The sequence below is a fragment of the Pantherophis guttatus genome, chromosome 8 (assembly GCF_059756535.1).
Source record: "Pantherophis guttatus breed Tessera chromosome 8, ASM5975653v1, whole genome shotgun sequence".
Classification (NCBI taxonomy): domain Eukaryota; kingdom Metazoa; phylum Chordata; class Lepidosauria; order Squamata; family Colubridae; genus Pantherophis; species Pantherophis guttatus.
This window is the reverse complement of record NC_142070.1, coordinates 28077446-28093258: the sequence shown is the minus strand read 5'-3', so window position 1 is coordinate 28093258 and position 15813 is coordinate 28077446. Positions and strand designations below refer to the sequence as shown.

Below are 15813 nucleotides of genomic sequence, written 5' to 3'. Positions count from 1 at the left end.
AAAAAAACCCACCCTACTCGGAACTGCCTATATACTCAGACACTACCTTAATAGCTGTTAGGTCCTTGGTTAGAACTGTTAAGATTTTACTAGTCCCAGACTGTGAATTAAATTGAACATTAAATATTTAATAATAATAATGTAAAATCGAATAAAAATTATTCAACTTTCATACCTCTAATAATTTTAGATGTTTCTCCAAGGCAATTGGGCCAGAAAATCAGGATATAAATAATAGTTTATATATAATAATGATTATACATCAGAATATTGCTATTAAGAATGTAAGACCACATCTATGATATCAAAACTATTTGTGCTGCTACAGACCAGGGATATTTTAAGTCTGGGATAGCAGTTAAAAACTAAGATTTCCACAAAGGCAGGCAGGAAGACATGTAGTATGAACCAATCATACTTGTTTCCAGCATTCTGCCATTATCTGGGATCCAGCTACTAGGTCCTTGAAGGCTCCATGTTCTAGCTGCTGCTATTTAATGCCAAATTCACCCATCTGGTTCATAGTTGGCATCATCTGGTCCTCCACCCACCATCAAGGTTCATAAGTTAGCATCATAAGTGAACCTAGCAACCAGAGGCATTGTTCTACAGATAACTCAGTATGATGCTTTACAATTAAGGTTGGGTGCAAGGCATAAGCAGAAATTTCCTTACTATCCCAGTCTCAAATTTATACTGCAGACAGTAAAACCATCAATATTCTTCCATTTGTACTGCATGTAAAAATTGTCTCTCTTACTTAAAATTACCCTCCTGACTTTTGTGATGTGTTTTCAAGTTATGTGGAGGATAAAATCACTTGTAACTGCTCAAAGATGAATGCTGGTTAGAAGTGAGATAACTCAGGTAGTATCTTCAAAGATTATCTAGCAGCAATTTGAGCCTTTAGTTCTGAGGAGGTAAGACAGGGTTCTTTGTAATGTTAGCCTGGGCATTTGTGGATTGGAAGTCTCTCTTTCCTGGCTCATGAAAACCTCCAGGAAGGAAATGTGAGGCTGGTCAGGCCAATCATAATGCTTCCTTGAAAGAGGACAACGACCTTTGTCTTAAAGAGGTCTGACTTAAGGTCATTGTTTGACTTAGCAATACTAAACAACTATCAACCCAGTCTCCAATTTACCCTTCTTATGAATAGTGTTAGCTGCCCTAGAGGGACCCTGGAGGAAATTATTTCAGTCCTGGGTTTGGTACTGAAAACACAATTATCACTCATGTGATAAGACAGGTCATCTGCACAGGGACAAGCTTCACAGTGTCTACTGCTCTTCTTCTGAACAGCATGATTCCCAAAATTGGGATGGCTCCCATGAAAAAACCATTAAAACCTGAGTCTTCTGAAGAGCCTTGGAACCAACCAGGGACAAAGGGGACCTACCTCCTAGGTATTTCTATGCTTTTCTTCAAGGCATTGTTACTTTGATTTTGTTTTTAGTTGCTATTATTTTTATTTGAATGGTAGATTCTGCTTTGGATTTTGTTGGACACAATGACATATAAACAAAAATAAAAATCACTATCTTATTTCCAGTTTCTATCTATTAACCATAAAAATCTATTCAGTGCTATTACTCATAAAATCAATTTATGATATGAAAAGTTAAAGATATCTATTTAAAATAAAAAATACTTTTTCACTAATACAGATTTCTACATACCCATTTTCCTCTGTCTCCTTGAAGTTTGCTAAAGTACAGCTTTAATTCCCGAACTGTCACACTGTAGCTTGCTAATACTCCAAGCAAATCTACTAAAAGATCTGTAGAAAATTAAATAAAGGTTATTAGATATAGGTTAATATTTATTTTTTTCAGTCATGTATGAAAAAGGGTTCCATATTAGTTCATTGGAAGTTTCTTCCAATTCTAGGACCTTTTAAGACATCATACCTGCAATCATATTGTCAGCTCTATCAATCCTCTGAAGCACATGCTCAATGAGACCTACTTCTGTGCAAATCTGCAGATTTCGGATACTTTTTTTCAGGATGGCTGTAAACATGCTCCATATCTCTGCCTGGCAAGTGACATCACACTTATCCAGCAAGTCCAACATGCATGTAATACCTTCTCCTTCTTGTATAATAAAATTCATTTCCAGATCAAAATGACCACCTACAAGCTGAAATTTATAAAAAAGGAACATTATTTTCAGAATTATCTCTTTAAAATGTATAATTTTCAGAATTAACATTTTTCCTTGTGACAGATAATAGAAATGTTACACTAGGCTGTGCAATTAATGAAGAAGTTGATAATACAATCTTATACAAATATACTGTATCAGGGTACAAATCCTACAAAGTTGAGTAAGATTCCTAACAAAATTTGCATAGAACAGTTGATTGAATTCCTGTTTTATGTTAACAATACATGAACTAGTACTAGCATTAGCATATATGATCAAAGCATATAATATTATTAACTTATATGATCAAAGTATATAATAACCCAGCATTGGAATATGTGCAAGTTTTGTTTCTAATCATTCTATTATTAGTATAATTATTTCTATACTATGTAGTCTTTAAATAAATTACCAAAGATTAATAAAATAAAATAAAATAAATTGTAACAAAACAAGTCTATGTTTATTCAGCTGTAAGGAACACCAAGTTCAATGGGATTTATTTATAATTAAGTGGCATCAGGTACAGATACACTTATATACCAAGTTAAATCTATCAAAGGTCTATTCAATGGTTAAGGCAAACTGTGTATACAGGTAGTCCTTGACTTATGACCACAATTGCGCCCAAAATTTCTATTGTTAAGTGAGACATTTGTTAAGTGAATTTTGCCCCATTTTGTGACCTTTCTTGCCAGGTTTGATAAGTGAAACATTGCAGCTGATAAGTTAGTAACCTGATTGTTAAATGAATCTGGCTTCCCCATTGACTTTGCTTGTGGGAAAGTCACAAAAGGGTATCATGTGACCACGGGACACAGCATCAGTCATAAATTTGAGTCACTTACTAAATGCCCAAATTTTGATCATGTGACCATGAGGAAAGTACAATCATTGTAAGCCTGAAACTTTTTTCAGTGCCTCTGTAACTTTGAACGGTCACTAAATGAACTGTTGTAAATCAAAGACTTATCCAACTATTTCCAACTGAGCCTTAAGTGTAAATTACACTGAACGCATGGCTCTGTTTCCAAGCATATAAAATGTTCTCAAATGAGAAAGGCAAATTGTTCACCTGTGAGAGTACTCCGAATAGCATCAAGCTGTTGCCAATGGCCTTGCATTTTATAAAAAGATCATATAATCAGTCAGTACAGTGATAAAATAATTGTCCAAATGCTACTAGATCTATTTTCCCAGCTGACAAATAAAAACAATGTTCTGGGTCACAGTCACCCAGTTGTCATTCAAAATTTTGCAACCCAGATTAGTAATCATACCAATCCCCATCCCTTCATTTACATGCTAAAAAAATCCCTTCTATCTTACTACACAATTTAAACTTTTGATAAAAATGGAGGTGAAATCAAACACAAAAATAAGAGCAGCTGCAGCATGGTATAGGAAAGAATTATGTGACTGATGTTTGCAATTTCTTCTTCGTGATCTCTAAACAAACCTAAGCATGGTTTGTAGGGCAAAGTGCTAAGAAACCAAAAACCTATTTGCCTTTCCAAAAAGAAATGTTCGTCCTAGCCCGGATATACAGCTGTCTGTGGTCAATGACAGTGAACAGATTGGACTATAGCTGCTGTCAAAATAAGGCTACATATTCTGCAATTCTTGAAAAGAGAATGAGTTTAGGTGGTATCACATATGCACTTTTGAAGGCAAAAGCATTGAGTTAACCCTACTTGTCTTCCTTAGTGTCTTCATACATGAATGTTCTGTTTTACCTATTTCATGATTTGAACAGACTAAGGATGTAGACTGGCAGAATTTTCACTTAATATCACCTTGTTTTTCTACAAGAAATTGTTAATATCGTTATTCACAATGTTGCTGAACAGATTCCTCAAGCTGATGATCATGGATTTCATATTACAGCACATAGTTTATACTGCCATCTGCCAGCTAGTATGGATGACAGGTTTTCTTATTGGGCCTATATTTAATTCTGTGAATGTCACATATTGGGTATATGAGTTAGTGGCAGAGATCTATTACTAAACAGAAACTAATCATAGATGGTTTTCATTTAAAATATAGCAATTCTGCTATAGGATTTGCTAAACAAATCTGTTTCCATGCTTTTCCATGAATTCAAGCAGCTTCCATTCATTACTCAAGGTCAAAAGTGTTGGAGAAATATGTAACTTGGAAAACACATTTTTCAGCATTCTCAAAATAAATCAATGGTGTCAAACACTTCAAGATTGGGAATATATAATGAATATATCTGACATTTTAAAATAGAATAGTCAGACAACAGAAAGAAAAATTTTAATATTTTCTTTTTTAAATTTCTCTCTTAATGAAGGCATAACAGCATATATAATAATCTACAAATATATTTCTCAAATATGTGTTTGTGTAATGACAAGCTATATGCAAATCCGAGAAATACATGCACCCTTCTTAATCTAATGGTGAGATGTGTGCTTTATGACTTATGACAGTGCAAATTCCTTAGCAGGGAAGTTTATAACTATATTGTATAAATTGTATATCATTATTTCAGGTTACTTTAATTATAAAACCTAGACAGCTTTCATTACATCTAAAAAGATCACATTTTCTATTTCCTGATGGCCCCATAGCAACACCCATATCATAAAACAACTTCACCAGAAATTATGATCAAGTAATACAGAATATGTGGCTTGAAAATTTCTCTTCACAACTGGATATTAGCAATAATAGCAATTAAGAAATTGGTTCAATAGCAAGACCAGATAAATGCAGTTATAATCAACTTCAAAGCAATTTTATTAAAGAAAAAGTTTGAATTTATGCTTAGGAATACAACTTTTTGCCAATGCTAAGCTCACTGCCAAGCATTTCCAATAAATAAATAAATAAATCTGGCCCATTATCTTCTTACAGTTGCTTGAGTTAATATATTTGGTTCTAAAGAACCATCAACTGTCATGCCAGCACCTTATAGGCCATACATTTTGCTCTTAAGTAAAGTGACCTCACCTTCACCTCAATTCTCTTCGAGTCATCTTTCACTTTTAGCTACATGTACATAGACAGTAACCACCCATCCAAGAAGTTGACATATTAGTTTTCCTATCTAATCTGCAAAACACAAATAATTCACTAGCGATTTGAAATAGTACATTTAGGAAATCAGACTTAAGTAATTTTCATTTAAATGTTTTATGAAAGTATTTTTTACAAATGGGAGTTACATGCAATTTGTGGAAAATTTGATATACTATTAATATGGCAACACATTATACATACGTATAAGCGCACATCTTAACAGTATGTCATATTAACCTATTCTAATAATAATTTGAAGCTGATCAACCTTCAAGACACAAATTTGCTGCCAAAGACAGGGATCGCATAATCCAGGTATGTACACCAGCTAGTTATTATCTGAGCAGCAGTAATGGCTGTGAACAGCAAAATGTAATCTCATGAAATGTCACAGTAAGTTATGAATATCTGAGCAGCCTAATGCACCTTACTAGCCATGAAGTGTGAGAATGTAATCTTATTACCTTTTTTATGGTTGTATTTTTTTTTTTAATAATATAGGCTTTGAACTGATGTATAGTCTTTCTCTGCACCTTAACATGATTTGGTCTCTTGGGCCATACAGTTCATTTTTCAGATTTCCCCAATTCAATGTATAAGTCTTAGATTCAACTTCATAAACAATCTTTGTAACAACCAACTGGCTGACATAATATTTTCTCTTTCTAGACTGTGGAATGATATGTAAGCATACAGCAATGATTTCCAAGCAATGTATTTGAAGCATTCAAATACATCTTCCTAACTTTTACATTTCATTTTAATATTTCCCTGGATATTTGTAAATTTAAATATGTCACAAATATATCAATATATGGATGAATTTTAAAAGCAATGGCAACTTTTGGTATCTATAGATCATTCCTTCTCAATCATAATTTCACATTCCCAGGGATTAAGTTTCACCAAAGAGATTGAAAAATAAAATAAACTCTCTTTCTTCAACTTCTTCACCAAATAGAACGGACGTTGTCTTACCTGAACGTCCCTTCTTGGCGCGCTGCTGGAGAATCCAAATGTTGGGTTGTTCCTAAGCTTGATTGCCAGACTGGGTGAATGTTTCTTTAAGAAATGTCCTTGGCCACTCCTCCTTCGTTCGGCTGAGCTCCAGTTTATTCACGAAGACAAATAGAGGACGGTGCTGCCAAACAAACAAACAAGAGAAACAAACCATCCGGCACCACAGAACGCAGCCGAAGGGGTGGGTTGGATTCTCCAGCAGCGCGCCGAGAAGGGACGTTAAGGTAAGACAACGTCCGTTCTCCAGAATCCAAATGTTGGGATATACCCAAACTAGTCAGATGACAGGAGGGCGGCTGCGTTATCCCGGGTGGGGAAAGCTAGAACCGACTGCAGCACACGCCGACCAAAGGATGCCTCAGCCGAGGCAAAGGAGTCTATTTTGTAGTGTCTAACAAAAGGTGTCAAAGAAGTCCATGTTGCAGCCCTACAGATGTCTATGATGGATGCCTGGGTAGCCCAAGCAGCTGAAGTGGCTGCACTTCGGGTGGAATGTGGTAAGATTCTCCCCGGCAGTGGTACGCCGTCGCGATGCAGGCTTTAATCCAACGACCAATCGTGGACGATGAGACTTTCTTGCCCAACGTAGATGGATTGAAGGACAGAAATAAGGCTTCAGACCTACGGAAGGACAATGTCCGCTTAATATACCGACGTAGGGCCCTCCTAACGTCCAAGGTATGCCACTGTTATTCGAGATGATGGCTAGGATCCGGACAAAAGTCAGGTAGAATCAGTTCCTGGGCCCGGTGGTACGGAGAGTTTACCTTGGGCAAGAAAGAGGGATCCGTTCGGAGCACCACCTTGTTAGGGTGAAAGATGCAAAGGTCGGCCCGCACTGACAACACTGCTAGTTCAGAGACCCTTCTTGCTGAGGTAATCACCACAAGAAAGGCGACCTTGCATGTCAGAAACCAAAGGGAAATCGAAGCCAGAGGCTCAAACGGAGGCAACATTAGAGCGTTAAGGACCAATGCAAGGTCCCATGTTCGATACCAGTGAATAGTAGCAGGCCGGAGATTGGATGCCCCTCTCAAGAAGGTCCGTATATGGGGATGATGAGTCAAAAGTCGATCGTTGACCACAGTTAAGACAGTGCTTAGGGCTGCCACTTGACGCCTCAGGGTGTTAGGAGCAAGTCCCCGGTCCAAGCCGTCCTGTAAAAATACGAGAACATCAACGATAGACGCAGTTGTCGGGTCCCGATGAGTCTTAGAACAACAGGAACAAAACGAGCACCAGGTGGCGTCATAGATACGATTCGTGGAAAGGCGTCTGGCGGATTGCATAGTGTGGATCACGCTCGCCGGGATGTTGTCCTTCCTTAGACAAATCCTCTCAAACGCCATACGGTCAACTGCAACCATTGTGGGTCTGGGTGCAGTATGACCCCCTGGCTGAGAGATATCTTGTCGTCGGGGATGTGCCAGGGGCGCTCCACCGACGGACTCAAGACGTCCACGTACCAGGGCCAACGCGGCCAATTGGGAGCGACTAGGATGAGATCCGCCTTCTCTGCTAGCATCTTGCAAATCACCCGTGGGATGAGCGGCAGAGGGAGAAAAGCGTAGAGGAGCCCCGGGGGCCACATGCTTCGAAGTGCGTCATAACCTTCTGCCCCGGGACAGGAGAATCGAGAGAAGAAGCAGGGCAGCTGAGCATTCAGGGGGTGAGCAAAGAGGTCGACAGTTGGGAGCCCGAAGCTCCTCGACAGGTCCCGGAACAATGACGGATGGAGGCGCCACTCCGCCTGATCTATTTGGGTCCGGCTGAGCCAGTCTGCCTAGATGTTGTCTGTGCTGGAGATGTGCTCCGCCGTCAGTGACAGAATATGCTTCTCCGCCCAATTCAGCATCCCCGTCGTCGCATCCAGCAGGGGCCTTGAATGAGTTCCGCCTTCCCTGTTCACATGGGCTTTCGTTGTTGTATTGTCCATGAGGACCAGCACGTGACGCCCCATCACAGATGATTGGAAATGGCATAGGGCGAGATGGACTGCCCGCAGCTCTAACCAGTTTATGTCGTGCTGTAAGTCCCGCGTGGACCAGCGGCCCTGAGCGACTGACGACTGCAGGTGCGCGCCCCAGCCAAACTTGCTCACATCCGTTGTGATGGTAATCCGGATAGGTTCCTGGAAATAACAGCCGTTCTGTATGGCCGGGAATATCCACCACCTCAGAGACAAGCATACCGTTGCCGGGAGGACAGCCTTGGTGTTCGAGCTTGCCCGGTGAGACCTCTGATAAGGCAGAAGGTACCACTGAAGAGGACGACTGTGGAGACGGGCCCACGGGACTATTGCAATGCAAGAGATTAGTTTGCCAAGCAACTGGGACAACGTGATCAGGGGAACGGCTCTGAGCGATAACACCTGAGTCACCAAAGCTCTTATGCTTCGAATCCTGTCGGGAGACAGGAACACATGGCCGGTGACCGAGTCTATAACAGCTCCAAGGTGGAGAATGCAAGTGGTGGGCAGGAGCTGACTCGTCTAGGTTCAGGGAAAACCTGTGCTGTCACAAGAGACGAGACACTGTCCTTAGGTCGACCACAGCTTGATCCCATGTGGCAGACAGAATAATGATGTTGTCCAGATAGCACATAACTCTGATTGGGGTCTGCCGTAGGGAGGCAGTCACTGTCGCTAGCAGCTTCGTAAAGGTCCGAGGGGCGGACGAGAGGCCAAACGGCATGGTTCGATATTGGAAGTGTCAGTTTGAGTAGGCAAACCGAAGGAAGCGTCGATGGGAAGGACTAATCGGGACACGCAGGTAAGCCTCCTTGAGGTCAATTGACGTCATAAAATCCCCCCGTCAGATGCCCTGCAGAATCGATTGAGCGACTGCATTTTGAAGTGGTGATACCTGATGAATTTGTTTAGGACCTTTAGGTCTAAGATCCCCCTCCAGCCCCCGGAAGATTTTGGCACGAGAAAGAGGCATGAGTAGAACCCGGAGCCCCATTGTTCCACCAGTACAGGTTCGATAGCGCAGATGTCGGATCTCTGCGTTCATCAATTTTCTCTTCTCCAGATTGCCTGACACCGGACAGGGAATGAAGCGGTTCAGAGGGCTGGAGAGGAAGTCCAATGTGAGGCCGAACCTCACTGTTTGGAGGACCCAGGCATCTGTCGTGGAGGAAACCCATTGGGGCAGAAGTGGAGTAGACGACCACCAATGGGTAGATCTGCGTGGTAGTCACTTGCCCCTTCAGAATGATCGGCTGGCGGCTCCACGGAACTGTCACCTGGCGTTGGGCTGACCTCTGCCCCGATCCCGGTAGGCAGGCCTGTCAGCAGACCGATCGACGCCCTGGGAGTAGTGTCTAGGAAAATAGGACCCGCTGGGTCCAGACTCAGTCCGAAAGGGCTGTCTCTGGTTATAAGGAGCAAATCTCCTATCCTGTCGTCTGAAGGAGGATGGCATAATTTTACATTTATCCTTATCCTCCACTAGTATAGGGTCCAAAGCCTCTCCAAAGAGAAAGGAATCCTTGTAGGAAGCAGATTCAAGCTTCCACTTTGATTTGAGATCGGCCCTCCAATGATGGAGCCAAAGGAGGCGCCAAGAAGTGACAGTAGAGATAAGGGCCCTTGAAGCAAACTTGGCCACATTCAAGGATGCGTCTGCCGAATATTCAGTGGCTGCCACTATTTTATTAATGTCCTGGTGGAGCCTGCAGTCGTCAGGTGGTAAGGGCTCCTGCAGTTAGCGCAGCCAAATAAGAGATGCACGAGCAAAGAAGGACGTAGATGTTGCCGCCCTGATGGCCCAGGCTGCCGCCTGATGTATCTTACGGAAAGACAGTTCAGCCTTCCTGTCCTCGGTTCTGAGACTGTCAAGCACATCATTGGAGATGACGGAAGAAGATGTCAATTGAGCCACCGTGGCATCTACAGTAGGCAGCTGGATGAGATTTTGCTCAGGGAAATGAAGCATCGGAAAAGACGCCTGCAGGGTGGTTGGAGATCCTCCCGATCCGAGTCCGACCGAACACAACTAAGAACCCATATTAGGTCTTATCTTGTGGCGATGGAAGTGGTGAAACGTAACTATTTCGCCACTCTCATTGCATCTGCAGAAAACCGCCCAGCAGCCCTGTTTAGAGTTACCCGCTCCCTCCTTAATCAGGGAGTGAGGGAGGACCCCTTGCAGGGCCGTGCTGAGGATTTTACACAGTTTCTGCAAGATAAAATCACTCAGATTCGGACCGGGTTGGACTCTGACTGGACAGACTCCGCTGAGGTGACGGGGGCTAGTCTTGGTGGAAACATGGGTTGAGTTTGAGCCCGTTTCACTGGATAACGTGGACAGGATTATGGGTAGGCTGGAGTCCTCCACGTGTTTATTGGACCTTGTCCCTCCTAGCTAGTTTCAACAGCCAGAGAGGTGACTGGAGACTGGATCCAGGCTGTTGTCAACGCTTCGTTAAAGGAAGGGGTCTTCCCCGTTGCACTCAAAGAGGCGGTGGTTTGACCCCTCCTTAAGAAGCCTAACCTGGACCCTGACATTCTTAACAACTACTATCCAGTCTCCAACCTTCGCTTTTTAGCGAAGGTTGTTGAGTCCGTGGTGGTGCAGCAATTCCCTCAATTCCTGGAGGAAACAGACTACCTCGATCCTTACCAATCTGGTTTCAGGCGTGGCCACAGCACTGAAACTGCATTGGTCGCCCTAGTAAATGATCTCTGGTGGGCCAGGGATGGGGGATGTTCCTCCATCCTGGTCCTTCTTAACCTTTCGATACCATCAACCATGGTATCCTGCTGCAGCGGCTCAGGGGGATGGGGTTAGGAGGCACTGTTTTACAGTGGTTCTCCTCCTATCTCTCTGGTCGCCTGCAGTCTGTTTGGGCAGGGGGTCAGGGATCCTCCCAGAAGCCTCTCACTTGTGGGGTGCCTCAGGGATCGGTTCTCTCCCCTCTGCTCTTTAACATCTACATGAAACCCCTGGGTGAGATCATTCGTGGTTTTGGGGTGAGGTGTCATCAATATGCTGATGATACCCAGCTTTACATCTCCACCACTGACCACCCTAGGGATGCTCTTTCCGTGATGTTCCACTGCCTGGAAGCGGTGCGGGTTTGGATGGGGAGGAACAGACTTAGACTCAACCCTTCCAAGACTGAGTGGCTGTGGATGCCGGCATCCCGGGATCTGGAGGTTCCATCTTTAATGATTGGGGGAGAAACTCTTGCTCCCTCCGATAGGGTCCGCAACTTGGGTGTCCTCCTGGATTCTCGGCTGTCCTTAGAGGACCATCTGATGGCCGTAACCAGGGGGGCCTTCACACAGGTCTGTCTTGTGCTCCAGTTGCGCCCTTTTCTAGACTGGGATGCCCTCGCCATGGTCACTCATGCCCTCGTTACCTCTAGGTTGGACTACTATAACATCCTCTACATGGGGCTGCCCTTGGGATGCGTCCGGAGGCTCCAGCTAGTCCAGAACGCAGCCGCATGGGTAGTTATGGGGGCGTCTAGATACTCCTGTGTAACATCTCTCCTGCGTGAGCTGCACTGGCTGCGGGTGGCGCTCTGGATACATTTCAAGGTGCTGGTGCTCACCTATAAAGCCCTTCATGGCTTAGGCCCGGGGTACTTGCAGGACCATCTCCAGCCGCTCTCCCACCGACCTGTGCGTTCTCACAGAGTCGGCCTTCTCAGGGTGCCGTTGGCCAAACAATGTTGGCTGACGGCCCCCAGGAGGAGAGCATTCTCTGTGGGAGACCCAACCCTCTGGAATGGATTGCCCACCGGCTCAGGACAGCCCCCGACCTTCTTTCCTTCCGTCACGAGCTGAAGACGTGGCTCTTTCGTCAACTCAACTGATCCGTTTGGGGGTACACTGTCATAATTTTAAACTGTTTTTAATAGGGTCGCTGATTTTAATTTTATTTCATTGTGATTTATATTGGAATTTGTCATTTTGTAAGCCGCCTTGAGTCCCCAGGGAGAAAGGTGGCATATAAATCGCAATAATAAATAAATAATAATAATAAATAAATTTATATCCCACTTCTTTTGATTTTATAAATAACTCAAGGCACCACATGTACCTAATCCTCCTTCCTCCTCCTATTTCTCTCTGTGAGGTGAGCAGGGGCTAAGAGAGAGTGACTGGTCCTAACGGACCCAGCTGGCGCTCATGTCTATGGTCGGACTAGAACTTACTGTCTCCCAGTTTCTAGCCTGGTGTCTTAACCACTAGATCAAACTGATCTCAATTTTTCAAGGAATTTCCAAAGTGATAAAAATAACTGTTTAATTCATAGTTGTCCATTCATTAAACATTATGATATTCAGAGCTTACAGATTTAAGAATAATTTTATAGACTATTTCTAATTTTCCTGTAGAATAACAAAGGTGCTCAATTTTACATGGAAGCATTCAACTGAAATTATAAGGATTTATTTTTATATTATTCTGATTTTTATTGTAACAAGTTCACATTTTAAAAAACATGATCTTTACAATCAGATTGTCACTCTGAACTATATAGGTAAACTAACCCTATAGGTCCGTGATGGCGAACCTATGGCACGCGTGCCACAGGTGGCACGCGGAGCCATATTAGTGGGCACGCCAGCTCAACTCTGGGGCGCATGCGCACACTGGCCAGCTGATTTTCGGGCCTTCTGGGCCCACCAGAAGTAGGGAAACAGGCTGTTTCCTGCCTCTGGAGGGGCTGGGGGGGTGGGGAAGGCCCGTTTTTCTTTCTTACCTGGCTCCAGATCCTCTGTGTGTATCTGGGAACGGCAAAAAACAGCCTTTCCCACTCCCTTGCAGGCCCTACGGAGGCTCAAAAGGCCCATTTCCCCACTCCCGGTGGGACAGGAAGTGACGTTTTTTCCTGTCCCCAGCCTCAGAGACTCCTAGAGAGGCTCCTACAGACTCCTAGAGAGGCTCCTAGAGACTCCTAGAGAGGTTCTGGAGGCTGGGGACAGCAAAAAATGTCACTTCCTGTCCCACCGGGAATTGGGAAATGGGCCCTTTCAGCCTCTGTAGGGCCTCCAAGGGAGTGGGAAAGGCTGTTTTCCCAGATACACAGAGAGGATCTGGAACCAGGTAAGAAAGAAAAACGGGCCTACCAGGCCATCATGTGCCAGGAGCGGGGGGGAGGGGGTTGCGCACACATGCGCGTGGGCACATGCGCATGCAACCCTCCCCCACCCTCCCTCTCCTGGCACGCGATGGCAAAAAAGTTAGCCATCACTGCTATAGGTAAAATCTAATCATACAAATAATCAAAATGTAACTTTATTAGAATACAGACATTAATATATAAAGGTAAAATATGTAACCTACAGTCTATGGAAAGCATCTTCTTATAGAAAATAGATTTTCAAAATCCATTACATCATAGATTCATACATGAGCATTGAAAGCCAATAAATCACTTAAACTATGATAAAGAAACTCTTTTAAAATTTGCATCTACCTATAGTAAATACTACCATGTTCTTTAATAGCTTGCTACTGCAATCTTAGCAAGCTGCTGATTTATGGTTGTGACAGATTTTCAAAATCAGAAATCCATCACTGTATCCTATCTACTTAAAAATCAGTTCAACTTATGTTACTCAGAATTTAAATCTTACGGGTATGTAATATGAAAGTCAGAGCAAAAGATACTATATTGTTCATGTTATTTTCTTTACTATCCAAGTATAACGATATACAATAATTATTTCTTAAAACAAGTGTCATTTTAAAAGATTATTGAGAAAACGTTTTAACATTTGAGCATAATGAAGCACAAAAAAGAATATAACAAAACATTTGTGCAAATTTTCAAGCCTAAAGACACTCTATTTTTTTTTAAAAAAAAATAAAACTAAATAATTGGCATTGCTTACCTAAATTATAAAATTACTTAAATTTATCTTCAAAATATTACTAAACATTATCAAGTGCATTTTATCAAACTTATACAGAAATCTGTATTAAAATCTATACTTTAAGAATGCAAGTAATGCTAATTTTAAAAATAGCTAATTTGTTAAATACTTGACTAAAATAAGTGGCTGTGGTAAATAAATTAGATACCATTAATTTTTTCAATTTATTATCAGAAAATATAAGATAGAAAATCAATAGTGGTATTCAGCCATTATCTACATGGAGTTAATGAGGGAAATGTTTTTTTAATGGTTTTTTAAAGTAATCCAGATTTTGACAGCAAGTTTTCCCTAACTCCATTTCTCAGATTATTAAACTGAGGTGATGTGGATGCTGAACAACGTATTTCCATTGTGGTTTGGCTGAAAGAGTTATGATGAAAGTACTGGTTATAAACAGGGGAATTCAATCTGTTTTAGATCCCTGCTTTTGGCCTCCATTTTCTTTTGTGGGACCTTGTGAGAAGCCACATCCTTGTGCTAGGTATGAATGCTAAGATCAAGACGAATAAGACCTTGATAGATTCAAAGATAAACTGTATTTGCATCACTGAAGACTGGCTAGGAAAAATATATAATGTGAAGGCCCCCTCTGTTTCCCTCTTACCACCCTTGTGTGCTTCCTCTTGTTGTTGATGAGGCACATCTGGCCAAGCAAGTTCTTCGCTCCTCCGCAAGACCTCCCCATAGTCTGGAGAGGCCTTCATGACGCTGTGCCAGGTCTTGCAAAGTTGTAGAGAGGCTTCATGTAGCCCTGCGAAGGCCAGCAGCTGCTTTGGAAGTGTGTGCCTCGTCAACAGCAGGAGGAAGACAACAACGGTTGATAGGGAGTTGTATGGGTGCCAGAATGCAAGGTGGCCAAAAGAGCAGGGATAAGAAGAAAAATAGGTAGACAGAGGCAGTTGAATTGCAAGTTGTGGGGCATAAATATGGAGCTGAAATGCCTGAATTTTCATCACGTGACTACAGAAGTGCTACAATAGCTGTAATTTCAAGGATCAGTCGTAACTATCATTCATTCACCACCACCATAACTCTGAACAATCCCTGAATGAATAGTCGTTAAGCAAGGACTACCTGAAAGACTAGTAAAACTATGTTTATATTGTCCATGTTTCCTGCTCTTAGAATCTCCTGCCATTTGTAAAAGCCTGATAGCACTCCCCTTCAACAAAGCCTAGGAATAGCTCCACACCCTACTAACTCCTTTCAATCTGACTGTGCATGATGGGCTGAAGATACAGACCTAACCCATTATGGGTTTTGCCCATTATACTTAACATACTGCAGAAGTTAGATCTGCCAGAAGCATGCCCTAACTTTAGAGCCTGAACTCCTGTTGAATGTAAAGATGACCCATTTATCAAGCAGATGGGAGATTATGACAATGTTTGAACTGGGGCACCTTAGAGAAAAACTCAACACCCTCTAAACAGAACATAAAGGTAAAGGTAAAGGTAAAAGTTTCCCTCGCACATATGTGCTAGTCGTTCCCGACTCTAGGGGCGGTGTTCATCTCCATTTCAAAGCCAAAGAGCCAGCGCTGTCTGAAGATGTCTCCGTGGTCCTGTGGCTGGCATGACTAAATGGCAAAGGTGCACGGAATGCTGTTACCTTCCCACCCTATTTTTCTACTTGAATTTTTTATGTGCTTTCAAACTGCTAGGTTGGCAGAAGCTGGGAGAAGTAATGGGAGCTCAC

At 42.5% G+C, this 15813-nt stretch overlaps 1 protein-coding gene across 9 annotated transcripts in view; it reads right to left on the bottom strand.

Moving 5' to 3' along the window:
• LRBA (LPS responsive beige-like anchor protein) overlaps positions 1 to 15813 on the bottom strand; it is a 359129-nt gene that overhangs the window by 327268 nt on the left and 16048 nt on the right. For all 9 annotated transcript variants that reach the window (XM_034442710.3, XM_060686876.2, XM_034442712.3 and 6 more), the window contains exons 3-4: positions 1908 to 2139; positions 1677 to 1777 (exon numbers count right to left, since the gene is read on the bottom strand). In XM_034442710.3, the coding sequence (XP_034298601.2) occupies positions 1677 to 1777; positions 1908 to 2139 (333 nt within the window). The remainder of the gene's footprint in view (positions 1 to 1676; positions 1778 to 1907; positions 2140 to 15813) is intronic.